General features: G+C 39.3%; 1 protein-coding gene across 1 annotated transcript in view; it reads right to left on the bottom strand.

Annotated features, from left to right (window-relative positions):
- The window catches only part of PIK3C2G (phosphatidylinositol-4-phosphate 3-kinase catalytic subunit type 2 gamma), a 211,999-nt gene that overhangs the window by 13,307 nt on the left and 177,032 nt on the right, over positions 1-21,660 (bottom strand). The window contains exons 29-30 of the mRNA XM_026066913.1: positions 15,701-15,776; positions 8,237-8,331 (exon numbers count right to left, since the gene is read on the bottom strand). Coding sequence (XP_025922698.1) covers positions 8,237-8,331; positions 15,701-15,776 — 171 coding nt within the window. The remainder of the gene's footprint in view (positions 1-8,236; positions 8,332-15,700; positions 15,777-21,660) is intronic.

Here is a 21,660-nt window from a genome sequence, read left to right as displayed (position 1 = left end):
TATCATTGTTATTGCTTTGAATCTCCGAATATAGCTTGTGCACTCCGTGCAGTTCAATACCTTCAACATCCTTGTCAACCCGTCTGTTCCACATGCAGTTTGTCAGGGCACCAAATGGACAAACGGTGCCTAATGTAGGTGCTGTTTATTCAAGCAAAACAGTGCTTTGTAACTGTGGTTTATTCCAGGCTTCTCTCTCCCAAGTGAAATAAGGTATTTTGGCCAAAAAGTGCAGGTTTGCTGGTTCAGCTTTGTTTGTAGTAGAGTAGTAGGGAGATGGACTGGTGCAGTCTAGCTGTTATTGGAAGACCGTATGCTGCTCCCCTAATGGGGAGAGCTATGCCAGCACAAACAGTGTCTAGCACTGTCCTGAGTCACAAAATCTCTAAACAATGGATGCGCCATCAGACCAACACTGCCCAAAACCTCCTGGCTGCCAAATGGGAAAAACACAATCACTGAGAGAGAAGGACAGCTTCACAGCGAAGACCTTGCAATAAAGACATAGTTCTGGGTGACAATGTCGACGTGTTGACATATCACTGTGTGTATTTGAGCTAGGTACGCAAGTTGCCACTGAAGTCTAAGCACAGAATCACAGAATCACTGAGGTTGGAAGGGACCTCTGGAGATCATCTAGTCCAACCCCCCTGCTCAAGCAGGGTCACCTAGAGCACATTGCACAGGATTGCATCCAGGCGCATTTTGAATATCTCCAGAGAAGGAGACTCCACCACCTCTCGGGGCAACCTGTTCCAGTGCTCTGTCACCCTTACAGTGAAAAAGTTTTTCCTCATGTTAAGATGGAAGTGTCTGTGTTTCAGCAGATCTGTTTAATTAAGGACAGATGGGACCTGGTCTCCATGGTCATCTTCAGTGGCAGGAAACTGAACTGGGCCTTAAATCTCCACTGATTGTAATGGGAGCAGGATTCAATTGCTTAAATATAGGTGCCTCATGCCACCTGAGAGGCCAAAAGGTGTGTGTATGGAGACAGAAATACGACATAGGCTTCATGGGAGACCGGCACCCAGGAGTGGTAGTTGAAAGTCAAACAAGATACTTCATGGTTTCTAAAATAACCCTGATCAGGCAACTGAATCCTACCATGTCACATCTGTAGGTGTCTTAATTTCAAACTGAATCCGACTCCAATTAGGTCAAGGCATATACAGACACACATAGAGTGGGATCTTTTAAAGCATATAACAATGCTAAATATTTAACAAACAGTTTTTCCTTGTAAGGAGAAAGACAGACCCTTGGAAACAGATTTGATTCCAGAAGATTCAGGGCTCTCTAAGAAATGTGTAAAATGCTTCTGATCTGCTTCAGTCATTTGAAAGGAAAGCCCATCAAACTCTGTTCATTTTAGTTACTTCAGTTTAAGTATTGCTCTGTGATACCCAGACGGTTACAAGGGTTTCCCTTCCAAGCCTTTATGTCTATAAAGCTCTGAAATCAGAACTGAACACTTTCAGAAAGATATACAGTTGATACTAGGTTAAAAAGAGTGATTTCTTGTCTCAACAATCAAAAAAGAGCTGTGTATTAGGACAGACCCAAGCAAAATGGGGAAGAGTCTGTACAACAACATGACTATAAACTGTCAGGTAGAAGAGGCTCTTATCTTTTACTGACTGTTGGCAGTAGCAGACAAGGATCACTAGTACTTAGCTCCAGAAAGTAATGATATAGCCTTGTGTGCATTTACTGCTGTTTCTGAACTGACAAGAAATGCTGTCTTTTGGTCACATACTTATCCTCTTCTCCCTTCTCTAGGCACAGAGAGAAAGTGAATATAAAAATGCATGAAGAAATAGTGATGGTGTTACCTCTGTCTTCACCTTACAGTATTTGTCTTCTCATTTTCTTTATCAATTACTTAAAAAGGTTTTTATGTGCCTGGTCCAGACTACTTTTAATGTCTCAGACTCTGCAGAGCTTCCTCCACTTTCCTCTAGATTATTCCACAGCTTGCTACCTCCCTCTGTAAGCAAGCATTTCATTATATGATGCATGCAATTTCTGCTCCTTAATTACATCTCATTATTTCTAGTTATGTTCCCATTTAATGTCCTAAATAATTCCTCTTGAACCTTGCTGTCTTCTTCCTTAAATATTTGCACAATTGACTTGTGCCCTTGGTAGTCAGTTCTTAACTAATTTAAGTTATAGTAACGATAAATCACTCCTCAGGAATCAATCAGTCCCAAGTAACCCTACTGAGAACTGTTCTTTGAACTTGTATTCTAGTTTTTAAGTATCTTCTTGAGACAAATATTCTAGCATCAAATCCTGACAAAGACGAACTACTTCCTTTCTGCGCCATGACATCAGGATCTGGCCTTTCTCATTGCTCTCTCTCATAACAACCTCATGTCTCACCGCTTGTTTGTTTTTCCTTGACATTACTACACGATATAGTTCTATATCTCCCTGAGGTAATAGACTTCATTTGTCCAGGCTGGCTGTAGGGTTCTGCAAATCACTTTTATTTTCTTGATCTTGCCCTGTCTTCACTATTATTTTTAAAGTTTTCCTCATTTGCAACGAATAGCAAGTTTAATTTTTGTTCACCTTTATCTCCCAGATCACTCACGTTGTTAAACAGAACTTGCTGACTTCTCTTTTCAACACAGATCAGCTATGTAGGGAATTGCTTATTTAAAAATTAGCGTTTGGAATTTAGAGCTGAGGCAGTACTGCAACTGTGATAAATTAAAGGGTTTAACACAGAATAATAACACAACTACTGGTACAATGTATTTGTCAAACATCTTTAATGACAAATGTTTTGGAATCCAACAATAATCCCTGTGCCATGAGAGCAGACATCTTCTCTTCCCAATTTAAACTACTGCTGAGTAATAACACCTTTTGTTTATAGGTGTTCAGCTAATTTTAAGTTTCAAAGAGAACATGTCTATTTAAGCTAATTTACATTCATTTTTAAAGCAAAAGCATTTTCTAACCACAAATGTGAAATTCAATCCAATCTCCTTATACACTAAAGTTAGCTCAAGAGCTTTCTTTTTGTGGCTTTTTATTCTTTTCAATAGCAGTCTAGAGAGAACATCATCTGAATGTCTCACCTTCTTTCATCAGCCAAACTGCTGATTTAATTCTGTCACCGATACTTACCTTTCTGAATAACTTTTGTTCAGCTCAAAGAGATTTCTTCCCAGTTGCTTTTCATCTGTGGGCAATTTGCCAGGCTTCCCCTAGCTATGGAACTTCTTCCCTATCCCTCTTGGCTAACCCAAGGACCGCAGGAAAGAGAGCAGGATACAGTCATAATATTCTGAAAGGGTCTAATGTGGCCCTTTATTTAACTGATGGGCATAGACTTGCTGGCAGGAAATACATTTTTCATTTAGAGCTGTAGATAATAACAATTCTTAAAGCATAAACATCAGTGGGCCAATGAGAACAAAGATGGGAACCAACTCCGAAGCAACAAGAAATCCCCCACCCCTTCCCAGTTCAAGCTAAAGCCAAAGCCCAGCAAAGGCAGGGGAAACATTTACCTGCACTGCTCTTGGGAACTTCCCTACTGCCCTGCACCTGCAGACTTAGAAATACATTTCATCCCCTCAGCTTAGGGGAAGCTTGGCTTTCACCTTTCTTCCCAAAGCCCTTCACCTATCACGTTTCACGAATGTTTTTGGAAGCAATTTGTACTCGGATGGTGTAGGACACGAAGTGGAAAAGAGGCTGGATGTCTGTGTAAGCCTAAAGCTGATTACTAATTTGTCACCCACATATCAGCTACCCTAGAATCATTAATCATCAGGAGCGGTTCATGACAGCTTCAGAGCTCTTATAAAAGGAAGGGTGGATGTAGTTTTGGAAAGTACCGTAGGAGTTTATTTTTCTTCCAGCATATTTTCCCTTTGTAAAATTGGTTCTGAATTCATCAACCCACATATGCTTTTCTGAATTTTAGCGACATTTATTGGCATGAGGCTCAGGGACGAGTTGGCTTTGTTTCTGCTCCCCACTTGCCCAGACGAGTTATCCTGTCCACAAGAAGTAACGGGCAAGAATGCTTAGCAGCAAGGACTGAAAAGTTAGCTGCTTATCTAGAAAAACAGGGCATGCCTGAAGTCATGGCAATGAATTCGTCAGACAAAACACACTTCTGTGCCAGTGCTGAACCACTATTCCCTTCTGGTTCTCTGTGAAGCGGCAAAAAATATATCAACCAAACCTGTTCTGATCATCAGAAATGGCTATTTCCTCTTGTCTCTTTTTGATTAGACAAGAGAACACAGCGGTGTTTAGCCTGGCTGCTGCTGGCTACCCAGTACTAAGCTAGCCCACAGTCCTCTCTATGTAAAATCTGCTACAATCTTGAATTCCCGCATTCTCTGTGTTGGATAAAGGGCAGAGGAGTTGAGCATTTCAAGTTCAAAACCTACATGTCTTTCAATGTTCATAAATTCCATTACACAGTTTCTACACACATCTAGCAGCCTATGGCTTTAAGGTAGTCCCTCAGGCTTGTTTTCTGCCTCTCCCTGTTCTCCTACTCCTGTCTGATGCCATTTTTCTGCATTGTGCTGCCCCAGCTGGATTGCTCTTGCTCTTAGCAGACGAATCCTTCCAAACACCAAAATAAACCTTGCCCTGGATCCTATCTTTCTCCTAAGACCACTTAGTATGCTTTGTCAGGTACTGCACTGCTGTGTTTGTGTAAGAAGCTAGCCATACTCCAGCCCCTTCTGCTGCCACATCCTCCCCCAACTCAGAGGCAAAAGCTCCCAGTCTCTCCATATAACCTCTCTAGTTTTCTCTAACCTCTAGCCTATGCCAAGGCTCATTTTGGTTTGCTTCCAGCCTTCCAGCTTCACTTGATTAAGACAATATTGCCTCTACTGCCTGTGCATACAGTGCACAGTATTGCACTGTCTCTATCTGAGTGCTGTAATGCCCCAAGAGACTGACTTAAAATTACGTAATATACATGTTTAGAAAATTGCATTTTATTAGCATCATGGCTTTTGCATCTTTGAAAATTGCTTTTCTCAGCAACCATGGTGATGTCCTTCAAATCTTCACCAGAAGCTGAGAGCCTGATGTGAGTCACCTGACTTACAGAATCTCAGGAGTCACATAAAACTATAAAATTCTGAGGAAAATCATGAGACTTCACTCATGATTTTGAGTTAGTAACTCATAAATATCTATTTAATGGAATTCCTCTTTGCTGTATGTCCAGTCTTTAAGTGTAGACAAACATTTGCAACCAGTCTTACATCCCTCCATTCAAACAGTTTCAGTGCCTGCATTCCTGGTCTAGATGCAAGTATTTTCTCAGTGAGAAAATATAGTTTGTGTTATACAGGAGGTTAGATTAGATTAATGGTCCTTTCCAATCCCAAAATTAATAAGGCTGTTCTACTCTGTTGTTGTTCTTTGAAGTATTTTTAATAGAGTTTTCTTCAAGCAGGACTGACTTTCCTAACACATGACTGAAATGTTGCTGTGGTTAAGGAGAGGACATTCTGAAGCAGATCTAGGAATAACTGATTTGCACATATGCCGCAAATCTGGCACATGTGGATATATGAATCAGATCAAAAGCACCTGCACTGTGGAGTTCATGCATGCACCCACATGAGATAGTCCTCTGACAGGTCTGCACAAGACCAACTGTCTCGCAAGTGTGATAGCATTTTCTTCTATGACATCCCACATGAATGGGAGTAGCTTCATGAAAAAAACCTGCAAACCTATTGCGTTGCACTTCTTCAACCCCCTCCTTTAAAGAACCTATATGACACTTGACAATGGATATAAACAGCACCAGCTCCTTGGGGATTATCTTGTGCATCACATATTAACATAAGATTGGCACAGCAGTATCTAGAGCTCTTTTTAAAATCTCTAGAACAACCCCCATACAAACAATAAATAAAAATTATTTAAACGGATCAAAATCATTCTTCATCACAACTCCTGTCAGTTCAGTGAGTCTACATTTGGGATTAATTTGGCCCACTACAATTATTTTTGCATCTGAACACACCATAAAATCTCTATAAAGAGATAAATTAAATGGGGAAGAGCAGTACAAAAATTATTTACGATGAATTACGAAATTAAACAAGATGGCAAAGTAATCTCTGCACAGATGAACCACTAAAATATAATTAGTGAGACTTTGCAAAAGACTGAATATACCTGAAATAGCTTTAACATGTCTTGAATAAGATATGATCTTTGCATACATTTAAATTCCTGTTCAGACCAAAAAAAAAAAAAAGAGAGAGAAAAGAAAGGAAAAGAAAAGAGAGCACAATAGAGATATTGATCTACGAGACTGCAAAGCTGAAAAGATTACTAATGTGAGAGAGAACCTTTCTTTTATAGGTTACTAGTCTGCAGGTAGTCCAGTATCACAGTGCCCCAAAGCAGAGCTATTTTATAATTCAGACCAGATGATGATGGACAGATGGACAGTCGAAGGGAAGGATACACAAGCCCAGGATTTAAAAATATGATTGCCAAAGTCAGGCTGCTTAAACAGTGACCTTACTTTCAAGTCACAAATCACTGCTAGTCTTACTGAATTGGACCTGTAGCTCTTCTCTGCAATCTCACTGAAATTTGACTGTATTGGATTTGACTGTAAGGCATCTACTTTCAAGTGCTAGATACCAACTTAACGTTGTATTGTCCCTTTCCATAATGAACTGAACTCCAGATTTAAATTTTGCTATCCAGCGCTATCTATGCTGTAATTTGTTTTTATCTAATTGAAATGGCTGGAACTTTCTATGTTAAAGAACACAGTCAGGAGCCTACATGCTAAATGATGGAAACAAGGAGAAAAATTGCTTTCAACAGCTGTTGTTCTGTTCCTGCACATCTGCACATCACCTGCCTGAACTCACAGTAACGCTAGGAAAATGACAATTTGTTTGTACCATTTAAATACACTCCTCCCACCAGCCATAACTTTACCAGAAGTTTATCAACGTCATCCAGGTTTAAGAAAACACAACAGAAAAAATAAAGAGGGCCTTACACTGCATCCTGAAAGTAAAATATTATAGGCTCCGTCTGTGTAACATGGAAGAATGTTGTGCCAGTTAGAGGTTCCTCTAAATTGGACCTGTCAGGAGAGGCTGATCTCACCTATCAAGGTGGTGCATAGGAAACAAAAGACAAGTCTCTCAGGACCCAAATGTTATTGGATGCTATAGATCAAAATGAATATGCTTGAACTGCAAAGCAGAAGCCAAAGTGGCCAACAGAGAACAGCTGGAGCTATGGAAGCCTCATGTGACTCATACACCTAATTAAACAGTCAGTCTCATTTTATTACTGGCTGGTGCTCACACACATTCCTCACTTTGGCCCCATTTAGGGAAAGTGATTGTAATCCAGCCTGAGATGCAGGAGACATAAATGTATGCATTAAGAACCTGCATCAGTTAAGTAGTGTTTTAATTTCCTAGCCAAGCAACAACAGTGAAGGATCTCTAAGCCACAGCCATTACTTGAGACTTCAGCAACTGGGAATTCAAGAGCAGATCTAGGCAGCTGAACTTGTTATGAAATAGCAGACATGCTGTTTCAGTTAAGAGGACACACACGGCACCAGCTATATCTCTCAAGATATGTTCAACAGCCAATTTCACCTGCCTTGTGTTGCAGGAGCTCTGCCAGCTTCCTCCTCTTAGTCTGGTTCCAGCATTTACCATTTAGCCTCATGAAAGACAGTGTGTTACAAAGCTGAGCATCATCATACCAAATGACATAGCTTCTTAAAATACACCATGACTCCGTCTGCCAAGTTATTCCCTGTTGATACACCAGTTACATCTGACTTGAGGGAAGCGTATGGATAATCGATCAACTGTCATAACCCAATGCTGACATCCCACAAAAAGTCATGCTGGTGCCATGACACCTTATGTCTGACTGTTATCAAAATATGCCAGCTGAAAGGGTCAAAACAGTCATCAAAGCTAGTTTTGTATATGGCCTGGAAAAACTCATTGCCAGTCATTAAGCCAACACAGTTTCTTCACCTTTCCCACACCTACACTCATGCTGAACAAGATCAAAGGAAGAAAGAAAGTGTTAATGATGACAGGAAAGCATCACCATAGTTTTGAGTTAAAATTACTTATCCCAGAAAAGGTGTTTGAGGATTCATATTTTCACAGTACTCTGCAAATGTAGAGGTTTATGATTGATAGATTATGATAAAAATACTTACAATGTTCCTCATATGTTTCAGCATTATTGTCAGTTGGGTACCCTCATAGGATATGACTAATTGCACTCCAGGCTTATGATCAATTGATTGAGGACCTAAAATAGGCCAAACAGGTTGATTTTTTAGTGAACAGATCAGTGGAAATACATATCTAAAATACTACTATACACATGAACTAATACATAAACAGATGATCACCTGCTTAGATCAGGGATGAAATTAGAAAACATTGATAACGAGTATGATACAAACATTAAAGAAGTGGTTTGACATGCAATGCTCATTTTTTGCTTGTTTATTCATTGATAGTGAGGATTTAGGTTTTCTAATTGACGCCAATCACAATTTCAGTGAGAAATTTATGCTTAAGTAATAAATAATTGTGTTTTTTTTTTTTTTTTTTGCAACCATTGATGTCACTAAACACTGTTGTTGCAATGCTTCTGTCTAGCTAAAAATGCTGGATTTTTTTTGTAGTTCCCAACAGAAAGAAAAAAAATTACATAAAGGTTTGCAGACAGGTTCCAAAACAATCGTAGATTTACAATAACAATATCTATATCTAACAGATATAAATTCTCCCTTCCTCATTCTGTATTTGTCTCTGTTCCAGGCTTGTTTTCATGCAGCCAATTGCTTTCACAGGTTTTCTACTAAAATACATTTACAGAGTCTGCCTCTGTTCCCACTGAAGTCAGTGACAAAACATTCTTGAGTTTCCAAGCAAGAAGGACCAAGCTCATAATATGGAAGAAACGACTAAGCATATCCTTCTTTCAGTGGCAGGCACTGAGTCAGAGGTCTTCACTGCCAAAAAGGTGTGTCCTTGAAGTGGAGTAGGTAATGTGACTTACCTGCCTCATGGAGACATTAGAAAAAGTATACAGATGGTTTTGACCATGATATACCAGGTAACAGGCAGCACAATAACCTCCTCTCCATATCTACCTGACCTTCTTATTTTGCAGTGTTAACCCTGAGCAGGGCAGGCAAGAGCCATTTTGCACCATTGGGTCTGGGGCCCACAATTCTCCCCACACTGTGGGGAAGACAGGACAACCATTGCCTGGATAAACTAGCCCAGTTCTACTTCGCAAACAGAGCTTCATTAATTTAGACGGAAGCCATATTACACCCAATAATATATATTTACATTATTGTGGAGAATAAGAATTTAATCCTGCTAACCTTATGACAAAATAGTGAGCTTGCATGAACTCAGTGCTGCTTTACTTACCTCGCTATAAAAAAGTAGCTGACCTTAAGACTTCAGACAGAAAAATGCTGCTCCCCTGCACGGGCCTTGGAATCTGCCACCCTGACACACTGACCTTAAACCCACCGTGGGACGAGACAATGACATGAGACAAAACAATATACTAGTAACTAATTCTTTAAATAGAAATGTATCTTTTTAAAAGAGGAAGGAATAAAGGAGGATGATGAGAATTAAAGAACTACCATCACACACTGGGATTAGGCACTCGCAATAGGAGTTTTTGGGGGGAGTATCAGGACTGTTTATCCTAAATAGCATCATCAGCGCGGACAGGATTTTCACATCTTCCTTTCAGTCTTAGCAGACATTTGTGCACTCATTTTTGCGCTCTCTCTCTCTCTCTTTTCCACATGTGCACCAGAGCTGTTACAGCCAGGGTTGTAAGAAAAAGACATCAAACTCCCTCTCCTCAGCTTTTCCTCTGTTATTCAGCAGAGGAGGTAGCAGAGGGGAAGTCATAAAGAATAAGCCACGTTGGCTATATTTTTCCAAAGAAACCAAAAGCATAAACTCTAGAGTGAACAGAGGCTAAAGTAACTGCTAAGCAGATAGAATTACAGTGGTGTAATGTACTATGGACACCCAGAGAGCGGGTGCAATTGCCATTTATCATAAGGAAAGGTATTCAGATGAATGAAAAATAACCCAGTGTGTATATATAATTGCCATAATATAAATTTTCCATGCAGTCTGGATGCAAACACTTCTGAGCATTTGATGTTTGAACTGGAATTTTAGAGTATGAATCCATCTCAAATTTCTTTCGAGACTAAAAAAATTCATTTTTAATCACATCCTAATTAGAGAAGGGCCTGAAACAGACTCCTGAAGAACTGAAATCTTATGATGAAATCACTAAGCTACGCTTAGTGCTAAGGTCTTGGAAGACCTAGGTGCAGTTCTTCATTTGTCATTGTCCTTTATGAACTTTGACAAATCACTTAGCTAGACAATACCTTTTTTCATTGCTTGTCATATGCAAATAGGGATAGGGGATGACAGGAGATGAAAACTCCATGAACCAGAAAATGTTAGATTTTTTTTGAGGGTAAAAAAAGCAAACAAAATGTTTTTTTTTCCCCCCATCCAAAGCCATAATTTTACCATTTTTTAAAAAATACGTGGGACTTTTCCTTTAAGTTGCAATAGGAAAGGTATCTAGAGCATGAAACAGTGTAATACAAAGGAGTCGTGCTTGAACATAAGGGCACAATTCTCTTGAGGGGCTTTGTTAATATTGTGAATTGCAGTGGGGCATCCCGAGCAGTTTAGAAAGAGCTGCAGATCTCAGAGACTAAATTACATCATTTGTATTCAGTTGAGCATTATGCCTTTTCTTTCCTACCACTACTACCACTGTTTTTTCTGCTTTATTTAAGTTTTATAGTGTGAATGTTTATATCCAGTGGAGGATCTTTTCTATGGGACTTGGCATTTTCATTTTCAAGAAACAAATGCAAATAAGCTTTTAATCAAGTTGAAAATAATGAAAAGCATGGGAGGGGAAAATGCACTTCTAATTGAGTATTCAAAGTGAAGTCTGAAAAAGACATTATAAGCATAGCTATTACTAAAATATTTACTTTTGCTATGCAATAAGTTGAGCACTAACCAACAAAATAAAAAAATCAAATGTAGGAAAAGGAAAAAGGAACCAAATGCAAGGAGTCTGATATACATGGGAGAAACTTCTATCACTTATGTTTCATAATAAAAGACAGTTACTGTCATCTATACTCAGCTGTTAGATCGTATTTTAGGTTTTCCCGCATTCAGTGCTAAACCATAGTCCCTTTGAAGTCTAGGTGAGTTTAGCTTCAAATGATAATAAAATACACACACAATAATTATTTCCAGTCTATCCAGCTTGGGCAGATGGACTTGAGCTCAGACCCTGCATTTTTAGGAACTGTCATGCTCTACTGGCCCTCCATTGTAGGCAAGGGCCAAATTCTGGTCTGTCATAGACACAGGTTAAAGTCTCATTGACTTCAGATGAAGCAAGACTTCCCTGCCAGGAGTTGATTCTTCACACACTGGTGTCAATGGAAAAGCTGTCCAACATCAAACGAGGGCTCTGAAGTTTGACTGCCCATAGCTGAAACAACGTTCACAGCATTTTTCACTATGATTTGTATCTGTGCATCCCTCAAGTCCAGAGTGAAGATGAAAGTCAACTGCCAATACACATCACAGACGAATGCAAACGTTGTGACAGTTTACAATCTCTTTCATCAAGGAACATGTACACTGGACAACTGTGGATCCATTTCTTTCTTTTTGGATGACAAAATTAAGGAAATTAGTTTTCAAATTAATTTCTACTTAAGGTGGTATGATCTCCAGAGGCGTCAAATGTATGGTTCCTTTTTATCTAGATGGTCTTCTATAGCACAGTCAGGAACTACCAGCCATTTATTCTGTATTTTGTGCAATGTTTTCATTTTAAAACAAGCTCCACATTATGCTTTGCTCAATGCATGAGAAATATAAACTGTGTGATAGCTGCTGTACAGAAAATTGACCAGCAGGTACAGCAGGGAAACTATATTCTACTGATACACTGCATTTCACATGTGGACTGCAAAGCAATGTGCAAACGCTAATTAAAAAAGCATCACAGCACTATCATGAGGGCAGTAAGTATTACTCTTTCCTACACCCTTAGATTTGTCTCACAACTTTTTTCTTGGTGATGACCTGTTTTGACACCTGGCATCAAAACAGTACTGGAACCTGTTTTGTTTCCCAGGAACAGTGTAAGCTGACAGGCTGCTTGCTTTTGCTACAGCTTGGAAGGGAATTATGAGCCTCCCATGTATTCAAGTTCAGACACGCAGCTGTAGATACATTAATGCATAACGCCCTCTCATCGCTTTAGTCCTGTAAGCCAACATGAAGTACTGATGGCCAGCAAAACACTAAATGCAACTGAAGTAGAAATGAAACTTGTGGCCAAAGCTTTACATTGAGAATGAGCAACTGCAGTAGACAGAAACACCACGTAACATGAGAAAAATAGCCTACTCTTCCTAGGGACTGTGCAAGAGGACTGGGATTCTGCATGGAGAGCTGTACTGCACATTTTTCTTTTCAGGAAGCTTGGATTTTGCTTTAGAAAGACACAGTCAGCTCCTCTACTGCACTAAATGGACAGAAGCCCACTAAAATGAACTGAGCAGTAGTCAAACATGCCAGAACTTGACCTATGTTGTGCACTGTTATAACAAACAGCAAAGACTTCCTGATTGCATAACTTTGACAGAACAGTCTGAAATATTAACGCTTTCAGAGGATATAACATTGAGAGCAGAAAAATAAACTACATAGATTGATATCAAAATGATTTTGATGTATTTTTTTTCTTGCTTGTTTTTAAGGGGCCTTTATAAAATGCAGTCTGTGAAATCATTCCTGATGTATCCTGCTCTTCCTCCCTTGTAGTGAGCTTGGTATAATGAAATGCTGACAATATTCAGTATAATTCAGAATCCACCCCACTGGGAATACTGAATCAGTATTCATGTCAAAGTGAATTTAGCACTGATTTTTAATCTCTTCATTGCTAGGAGCAGAGTACAAATTCATAAATTTTAATTTTAATTTCACTTTAGTAAGAGTAATTACCTACAACATTTGTAAATTAAAACAGTGTAAGAGAAAGATGCTGTCTTGATCAAAATTCATAACCTGCTTGTACTGGGCATTGGCTTTATTTTATATTGATCCTAACCAAGAGACAGATGATTCAATTGCGTAAAGGCTGTGGGAGAAATTACCATGCTCATGGAAAGGTACAGCCCATATTAAAGTCATATTAAACCTGAGTTATTCTTTAAACCAGACAAAAATGAAAGCCCCTATAAGCTCATAAAGCAATGAAATCTGTGGGTGAAGGGTGTATTTGCTTCACAGTAATTGCCTCTCCCTTGCCTACTCAATGAACTTATTTTCTGCCCCAGCTCCTGACTGTGGCATTTCTAAAGAGCTTACTTTCAAATCAAGAGCATTTCAGGGCACGCTCAGCAAAAAAGACCCTCCAGAGCCAATTCTCTGTGCTCTTCCCAGCCGCTCCTCCCTTGCTACCTCATGGCCAGGCATGATCATCCACCTCCTGCCTTAGCGTGACTCATATCTTCTCCTTCTCACCAGCTGGATCTTAGTGTGGTGGAGGATGTCATGTGATGTACAGATATATGAGCTGCCTCACATACAGGCGGAGGAGGATATGGGATACAGGAGTCTAACTCCAACAAGGTGCTACGCATAGACTGACTTTTAAAAAAAAAAAATCAAGAGGGTAATTAGCACATGCATGGGTGGTCTTCTAGCTAGCTCATTTACAGCTAAGCTCACATATTTCCACGGTTCACTGCAGTTCACTGTGGACCAGGTATGCTCCCCGCCTCACTGCCCAGAAGTGGTGTCATACCAAAAGCAACTCAGGCACCATTCTTGTTCTCTATTTTTACAGAGTCTAAACTAATTGGACTCTTGTATGCTACAGGTATTCTGTTAATAAATACTACTAATAATGAATTTTGTAGGCCAAAAGGAGATTTTTTTTTCTGTCAGGCAAAGGTTTTGTGCTGAGTCTAGAAACAATGTGTCCAAACTTCAAAAGGGAGAGTTCCTGAGCAGGAAAAAACCTCTTTGTAACCATACTGCCTGAGGCCAGAGACATATTAATCTCCCCTGACCAGTCTGTGACCTTCATTTAACAGGACCAGTAACTTCACAGTGAACGAGCAGGTTGGGTTATGTGTCATGTAACTTTCATTAAACACTCAGTAAATACATTATTAATTATTAATTATTAATTATTATTATTAAATACATTTATTTCTTTATTTTCTTCTCTGACTGTGACACCATTGACTACAAAATGCAGGGCTCACCCTTCCATTTATATTGGCTAGGAACAGCACTCCAGGAGTTACAAAACCATAATTTAATTCGTAACTTTATTACAGGCTTGATTCATGCTTTTGTGTGAGATATTTACACCCTGATTCTCCGTAATTCTTACGCACCTAAATCCTACTGAAATGTCGAAATCCCTCTCAGGATCTGGGGCTTAAGTTTCCTTATGCCTCAGCTCACTCTCACATGCCTACATCTTTGGTTAAGAGCCTATAGAGACAGGTGGGACTACAAGTTGCATTTGAACTCTGGTTCTGGATTTTTTGTGACAAAATTTAGCTTTGTATCTTCCTAACACCTAGGCCATCTTTGCAGTATCCGCTCATTCCTTTGTATAGGTTAGAGCAACCATTAGCAACTTCCGATTGCCATAATGAATGTAATAGGATAATGGCATACCCTAATCAAATAAACTCCACACAGGGGGAATATGCTGAGATACTTGCACTCTGTTCTGAAAGCGGTAACTGGTAATCTTGGAAACTTCTTATCACTTGCCACACACAACAATCGGCTGAATTGTTTCAGTGCAGAGTGCAGCTGCGGGCTTCTTTATGAGATTTTGTTTTGCCTAAAAACTGACTGCTGAAGATGATCTTCAGTGCAGTGGAGGACAATAAAATATTCATGGTTTACATCATATGGCTTATGCTTTGTTGCTTAATGCTGTAATGCCAGAGATTAGATTAAATTAGGTGCTGGATAGAAGAGGGAAATGAGTTAAGTATCTACATAGGTGAAGTGAATAACGCAGAATCTGATTTAGTGAGAAGTGGATTACAACTATCATTAATAATGTATGCCTGGGCATTAACATAGTGGTCTGTTATTTACCTGCTCCATTCATTGTGAAAATGACTTCTTTAGAAGTCATCCCTAATTTTCTTTGCTAGTCCAAATACACATTGTGCTTTGTCATGACTCAAATCCTTTCCTCTACATTCTTCCTTTAAGATTTTGTTTTGTAAAACAAGAAAGCTGCCACAGTTTGTGCAAATAAACATTTACTTTGCATGTAGGTATGTTTATTCAAAAAGAAATGAAGCAAGGGTGAGGAGAATATGCCAAAGTGAAATAAACCTGCAGGTCACATTACTAAAACATTTTCACAGATTTTGAGAAGCTAGGAATTATTTCTTGGATATCTATATGGCCACAAAAAAAGTCACACTAAACACTTCAGACTTACCTTTGCATTACTATATTTAATATTATTAAAGAACTCCTGCTTAGAAAACAAATAAGATTAGTAAACCATATACCTAAGATCACAGATGACAATTCTTCTGCCAACGTATTTTTGGACCAATTCAGGAAGAAGCTGAGTACAAGCTCATTCTGAAAGAAAACAAAAATACTTCAGGGAATATCATATGTTGTGCTCTGTTCCTTAAACTAATTCATTCAGAGCAGATTGCTGGTAGGCTTCTGATGCATATATTAGAATTATCAATAACAGGAAGCCTTTCCCCTCCGATCATGGGCAGGAAGCCCTTACTGCTGCTATGCTGCTTTGGGATAAAATCAAGGCCCTAACCACGTCTGAAGGAAATGACTTCTACCTGGGCACTGGGAGGACAGTGCTGACCCTTATTACTGGCTCCGGGAGGCTCCCCTGCTGCCTACCTGGCTCCTTTCTATCAACATACTTTCAAATAGCAATGTGCCACAGGGGCTATATATTCTCATTCTTACTTGATCTAAGGTGTCTCAGTATATTAGCAGAAGCAACTACTTTTACAGTGAAACAAATGCAGGAGAACACCTTTTCTGTGCAGTCAGCATCAGTTTTGCCCTTGGCACAGGACCAACTCCTGGCATCTGACCTAACCTGTAGCCTCCCTTATGCTTAGAAGTCACACATACCACGCACGGGGGCTCAGTCAACACTCCCACTGAACAGGTCCACACAGATTTAACTCCTACCTGAGAGCAATGGGGAATGAAAGGGATGATCACATTTCCCCATCCTGCTTAAGGAGTCATCCACCTTATGCACTGCACTATAATTTTTATTTTTATGTAGTGACCTGTACTGCTCTAGTGAACATATATAACAGGTAGTTACACCTAGCTTTAAAGAATTAAAGCAATAAACCTGACCCCCGGATGTGAGTATTGTGCAAGGCAATAAAAATGTGAGTTCTGGAATGAACTCTTATGATTCCGAATCAAAGGTGGACCGTAACTGCATTTTATTAGTTTTTTCATAAAGCTGTATTTCAGAATGCCCATTTTTTAACACAGTTGGAATTGCTACATTCATATTGATGTTACTTGGACTAACACAGCAATGAATGGGCTGAAGAAGAGACTTTTCAGATTCTAGCATTAAAATGTCACCATTGTTTTTTTCCAGGCCATGGGATATAATGTGTCTCTTATCAACAAGATGTACTTCGTGTAGCATTTGTCTTGTTTCAGTTTGACAAGATGTGGCACAATTCGTGCAAGAAAAAAAAAAAAACTTGAAATGGAAGAGGTTAGTGACAAATGCAGCTAGTGCGTGGTTAACATCTGGGTTAGACAGAAGAACAAGATGCATACATTCAGCCTGGAGACAAGATTCAGCAATTTGGATTTATTTTAGGAGTTGCCTTTTATTATTCATTCTACTGTTTGGAATTTTTCCTCCCACACTGATATTTTCTTAAAAAAAAAAAAAAAGCTATTTTCCTTCAACTAAATGACAAATGATTAAGCTATTAGCAGTGTATACAGCTGCCCATTCTGAGCATTGTCAATTATTCTCTCATCTCGTGAGGCTACCTTATAGGGGAAACACACACCTGCTTCAGGCTGTGGCAGCTTTAAATAACAGGGTTGTTCTCTGTGGACCTGCATTTGCTCTTTTAGCACAAGTCCCTAGTGTAGGGAATCTCAAGGGTTGAAAGAGTATATTTTTGGCAGCTTGGCCTTTACTTGACAGCATGAAAATAGGCAGAGAAACTTAAGTAGCCCTTCTAGTTCAAAGATCTTGAGAGAAGTAGGCAGGAGGTGGAAGGAAGGATACACTAACTGACTTGAAGGAAATAAAAAATTCTGTACTGAGCAGCTTGGTGTTCTGCTTCCTCTCTGTTCACTCTTTCAATAGTGAACAGAAAGGTTAGGAAATAGGAGGTGGGAATATTATTTCAGGCGATCGTTCCAAATTCTCATTTCTAAAGGAAATAGCACTCTGAAAAAATGACAATTTAAAAACACAAGCGGAATTGGTGAAAAATTTTACATCAGGCATGAACATGACAGGCATATACACTGCTGGTGCCACAGGGCTCATTTCAAAGCAGTCTTTGTCTGCGTCTACTGTACTCAGTCAGATATTGAAGCATGCAGGGAAGCAACAAGGCTAATGATGGCAAATGGAAAGGAAAAAAAAATTCAACAGGTCAGGTTACAGGGACAGATTTTGCAGTTTATCAAGAGCAAAGTGCTTCAAAAGGCAAGGAGGTGATCCCCTACATGTTTGTGGCAGTAGGCACTTTGCACCCTGCTACTCACAAGACAGCAACTGCTCCCTGAGCTGAGTAAGCCTGCCTACTGCAGGACAGCACCAGTGAGATTTCCTTCAGCAAAGCAAATACATTCTTCCGGTCACCCTTGGTCAGCAGACCACCAAAGCACAAACCGAACTTTCAGCTGATTCCTAAATCCTGTTGAAGTCGTCAATGGGACTTCAGTCAGCTGGACTCCAGTCAACAGGGCTGAAGCATATGCTTAGAGTTAAGCATGCATCTATTCATATTGCTAAATAGAAGCAGACACATCAGAGTCTTAAATGTATGCATGATCAAAAGTCTTTGGCAAATTATTTTGGTGGATAGAGTCTGCTTCTAAATAAGCAGTTACTATCACAAACACATGTGCCTGTAGGTGGGAATCTTAGAGACTCTGTGACAGCCTTGGCCAACAGACAGGCACTGAAGATGACCACAAACACCCACCTACCCTTTATCTCTCAGAATTATTACCTTCAACTCAGCAAATAGAAATTAAATTCCCTAAGACATTATCTGTATTGGGATTTTTAAGAAAGCCTCCTATTAACTGTCTAACTATTCTTACCTACTAAGAAAACAATCTTTAAAATGCAATTTTTGATATTTTTCCAGATCAGCCAAAACACTAAGCTGTTGGGGAGCACCCAGGTATGTATGGGTACATCACTGTTGCTCTGCTTAGAAATCATGATCCTTATTCAGCCATTAAACTCAAAAGGGACGAATTCTATCTTCATCTACACTAGGATACAACTGAATTATGCAATTTCACTGGCCTCAGGGGAGCTGGTACACAACCCTGCACTACTGTAGCACAGCAGAATTTGTCCAGCGCTCTCCATTACAGCCTAACTAGAAAAGCACTCAGCTGTTAGTGAAACACAGACAGGTCTCCAGCCAGATTTAATTTTGTTACAAAGAACAGCTTCTCCTGTACCTTCAGCTAGCTTTTCAACTGTGTTAGAGTACATTTGGAGTCAGAGAACACCCATGCACCAGTTATATTTTAACAGGATGGAGAAGCAGCAGGAAAGAAATAAACCAGAAAACGCTGACCTTGCTGCAGCTGTTATACCTTTGGAAAAGGACGGGGGAAAAAGGAGGACTTTGAACCCTCCCCAGTTTGGCTCTGCTTGACACCTGCCTGCAGGAGTACGTGAGTGGTCAGAGTTGAAGGGACCCACACACCTCAGGTGCACTTTATGTTCACAGTGTTAAATAACTCCATATGGGGACTGCTGGAGCTATTTTCTGATCGCTGTAAATCCAGAGTAGCTCCAGTGAATAAAATACAAATGAAATATGGGAAGCCCGGTATCAAACTTGATTACTTTTATAGTGTAAAACATTAGTCACTCTAGAACAAGGCTGTGGGCCTGGTTTTCATTGTATGTTTGAAAATGAGTGTATGTAATTTACAATCATTTCCATTTACATCCACTTTAAAGTTTTTTTTACACAGCCACAGTGTAAGAGACTTCACCTATAAGTGATCATAAAGCTGTTTATGGCATATATCTATATCTGATATGCTGTCAGTGTTTGCTTACCTGCTTGCATTAAGTTTATATTTGACCTCAAAGTTTTTAGAATGATGATTTGGATACTTAAAAAGAAAATTTGTATAGAGGCAAAACCCAGTATACCTCATTTCTTTCTACTGGTTAGCTTACTGTGCACCTGTGCTTTTTGTGACTTTTGCCAGCCCCCCTGTCCCCCTCGCCGCCCCCAAAAATTCAAGCCCACCACATTCGCACACAAAACCAATCTATCTGAAAAATGTGGGACAAATAATGTATGTTTATTTAAGGCTATGTATTTTTGCAAGATCAGTATGTACATCGAATGTCTTTGAGCTATGCTATCAACAACAGCATCCACAAATTAAATGCCACTTCATTTAAATGATGAGAGATGGGGAAATTATCCTCAGAGAGTTACTAGCTGGCTGATCATACCAAATACACAGGCTTGCTACATGAAACATTGCTTTATATTCAGTTTTGTATTTCTAATTTTTTATTTGTAATGCCTAAGCCAGGTGCAACTTGTCCTTTCAAGATAAGCAAGAAAAAATTTGGCTTTGTCAATAGCTAAAATGCTGCTGCTTGACACCAGGGCCAGGAGCTGACTCAGTTAATGGAGCCTTACCTTGCTTTTGTGTCCCCAGGGAGTGTGCAACCCTATAACACAGCATTAAAATGACAAGTCACCAGGGCAGCCCTAATTTACATGATATGTTATGGGGTTTGGACTGAAATCTCTATTCAGCCCATCACTCGGAGTTAAGAGTGAAACAGAAAAAAAAAGTAAAAGTAGCTGGCAGCAGCTGCCTTTTGTCATAGACTTGATTTATAGTGTGATAATGTATAATTTTGTCCTCCTCCATATTTCCAACCTTCAATTTATTGTCTCTTGATGCCTCACCTATGTGCTATATGGTTATTCTGCCATTTAATGAAGCAAAACGCCAGGAGTCTAAACACTGTCAAATATGTTGCCAGGTTTACCCTGGTCTAGAAGACCCAGACAATCCTACACACACAGCTAACTAATCAAGCAGTCAGCAATGGTGCAGCTGGTGCAAAATTAAATATTCTTATTCTTCTCATATATATTACCACTGATTTGATGGGAGTCGAATGAAGCTAAAAGAGATGCTGAAACCTCTTTCCTGATCCTGTCCTAAGTGATTCAATATGAAAATGAAGGTGAATCAGTATTTGCTAAGTATCTAATTTAATTGTTGCTCGGAGGCAGATACTTACTGGCTGCAATACATTACAAAAAAAAATTCATTTGGCATTATTTACCAACTTTGCATTTTAGTGACTGATGTAATGAATATAGCTTTTTGTTCATGCATATCGCTTGACTGCAGCTATTTATAACTGAGCGTTAACCTGGATTTAGAAAAAGCACTCGTATACGAGGCAGGTCTTCAACACATGTCTGAGAGGAAGTCAATGAATGAGACTTGTGCTTAATGTAAACCACAGGCTTAAATACTGCTTTGAATAGAGGTGGGCATAAGCACATGTTTAGTCTTAAACTAGCCCCACAGCAAATACCTCCATCACCTGATGCTTCTGTGTTTATTGGATCTGATACTAAAATTCAGTGATAGAAAAGGATGGTTTGAAGTTTCTATTTTTTAAAGAAGAGTTTAAAGAAACATTTAATTCTTATTCAAGCTACAGTACAAATGAGAAGGCAGCTATTTTCCACCTCTTCTCCTTCATTCAAACCACTTAGCAGAATGTCAGTGACATTCTGACCTACCCTTAATCATACCATAATTTTCATAATCAGAACTTAGTCTGGACTGAAAAGCGTGCACTTAAGGCATGACTCAGGAAGGATGTAAGTTTGTATGTAATCCAATTCTTTTTTTATTTCTAGGATTTTTAATTACTTAATTGATAGAACCAAGTTTCCAGTTGGTCTTCTGAGAGCTGGACTAAACTTTTCAGAGAAATAAAAGGTGGTCCATCATGTCTAGTCATTCAGGGTAACGTGTTTACAGTGGTAGCAAGGGTAGTAATAATGAAATAAAAACTCTTCTTTTCTTGACTTAGTACAATCTCAGTCCATGCCTCAGGGTACCACTCAACTGAAATACAATTCAGCAAAGAGAAATGATTGTGCCAAGAAAGACCAGGGAACCCTGTTCCACAGGCATCTGCTCTTACAAGTTTTCTTCACAAATTTCTGAATTAATT

Source organism: Apteryx rowi, unplaced genomic scaffold (genome assembly GCF_003343035.1).
Source record: "Apteryx rowi isolate R43461 unplaced genomic scaffold, aptRow1 scaffold_25, whole genome shotgun sequence".
Taxonomy (NCBI): Eukaryota; Metazoa; Chordata; class Aves; order Apterygiformes; family Apterygidae; genus Apteryx; species Apteryx rowi.
Note: the sequence above shows the minus strand (reverse complement) of the source record. Positions and strands in the feature narration are given on the sequence as shown.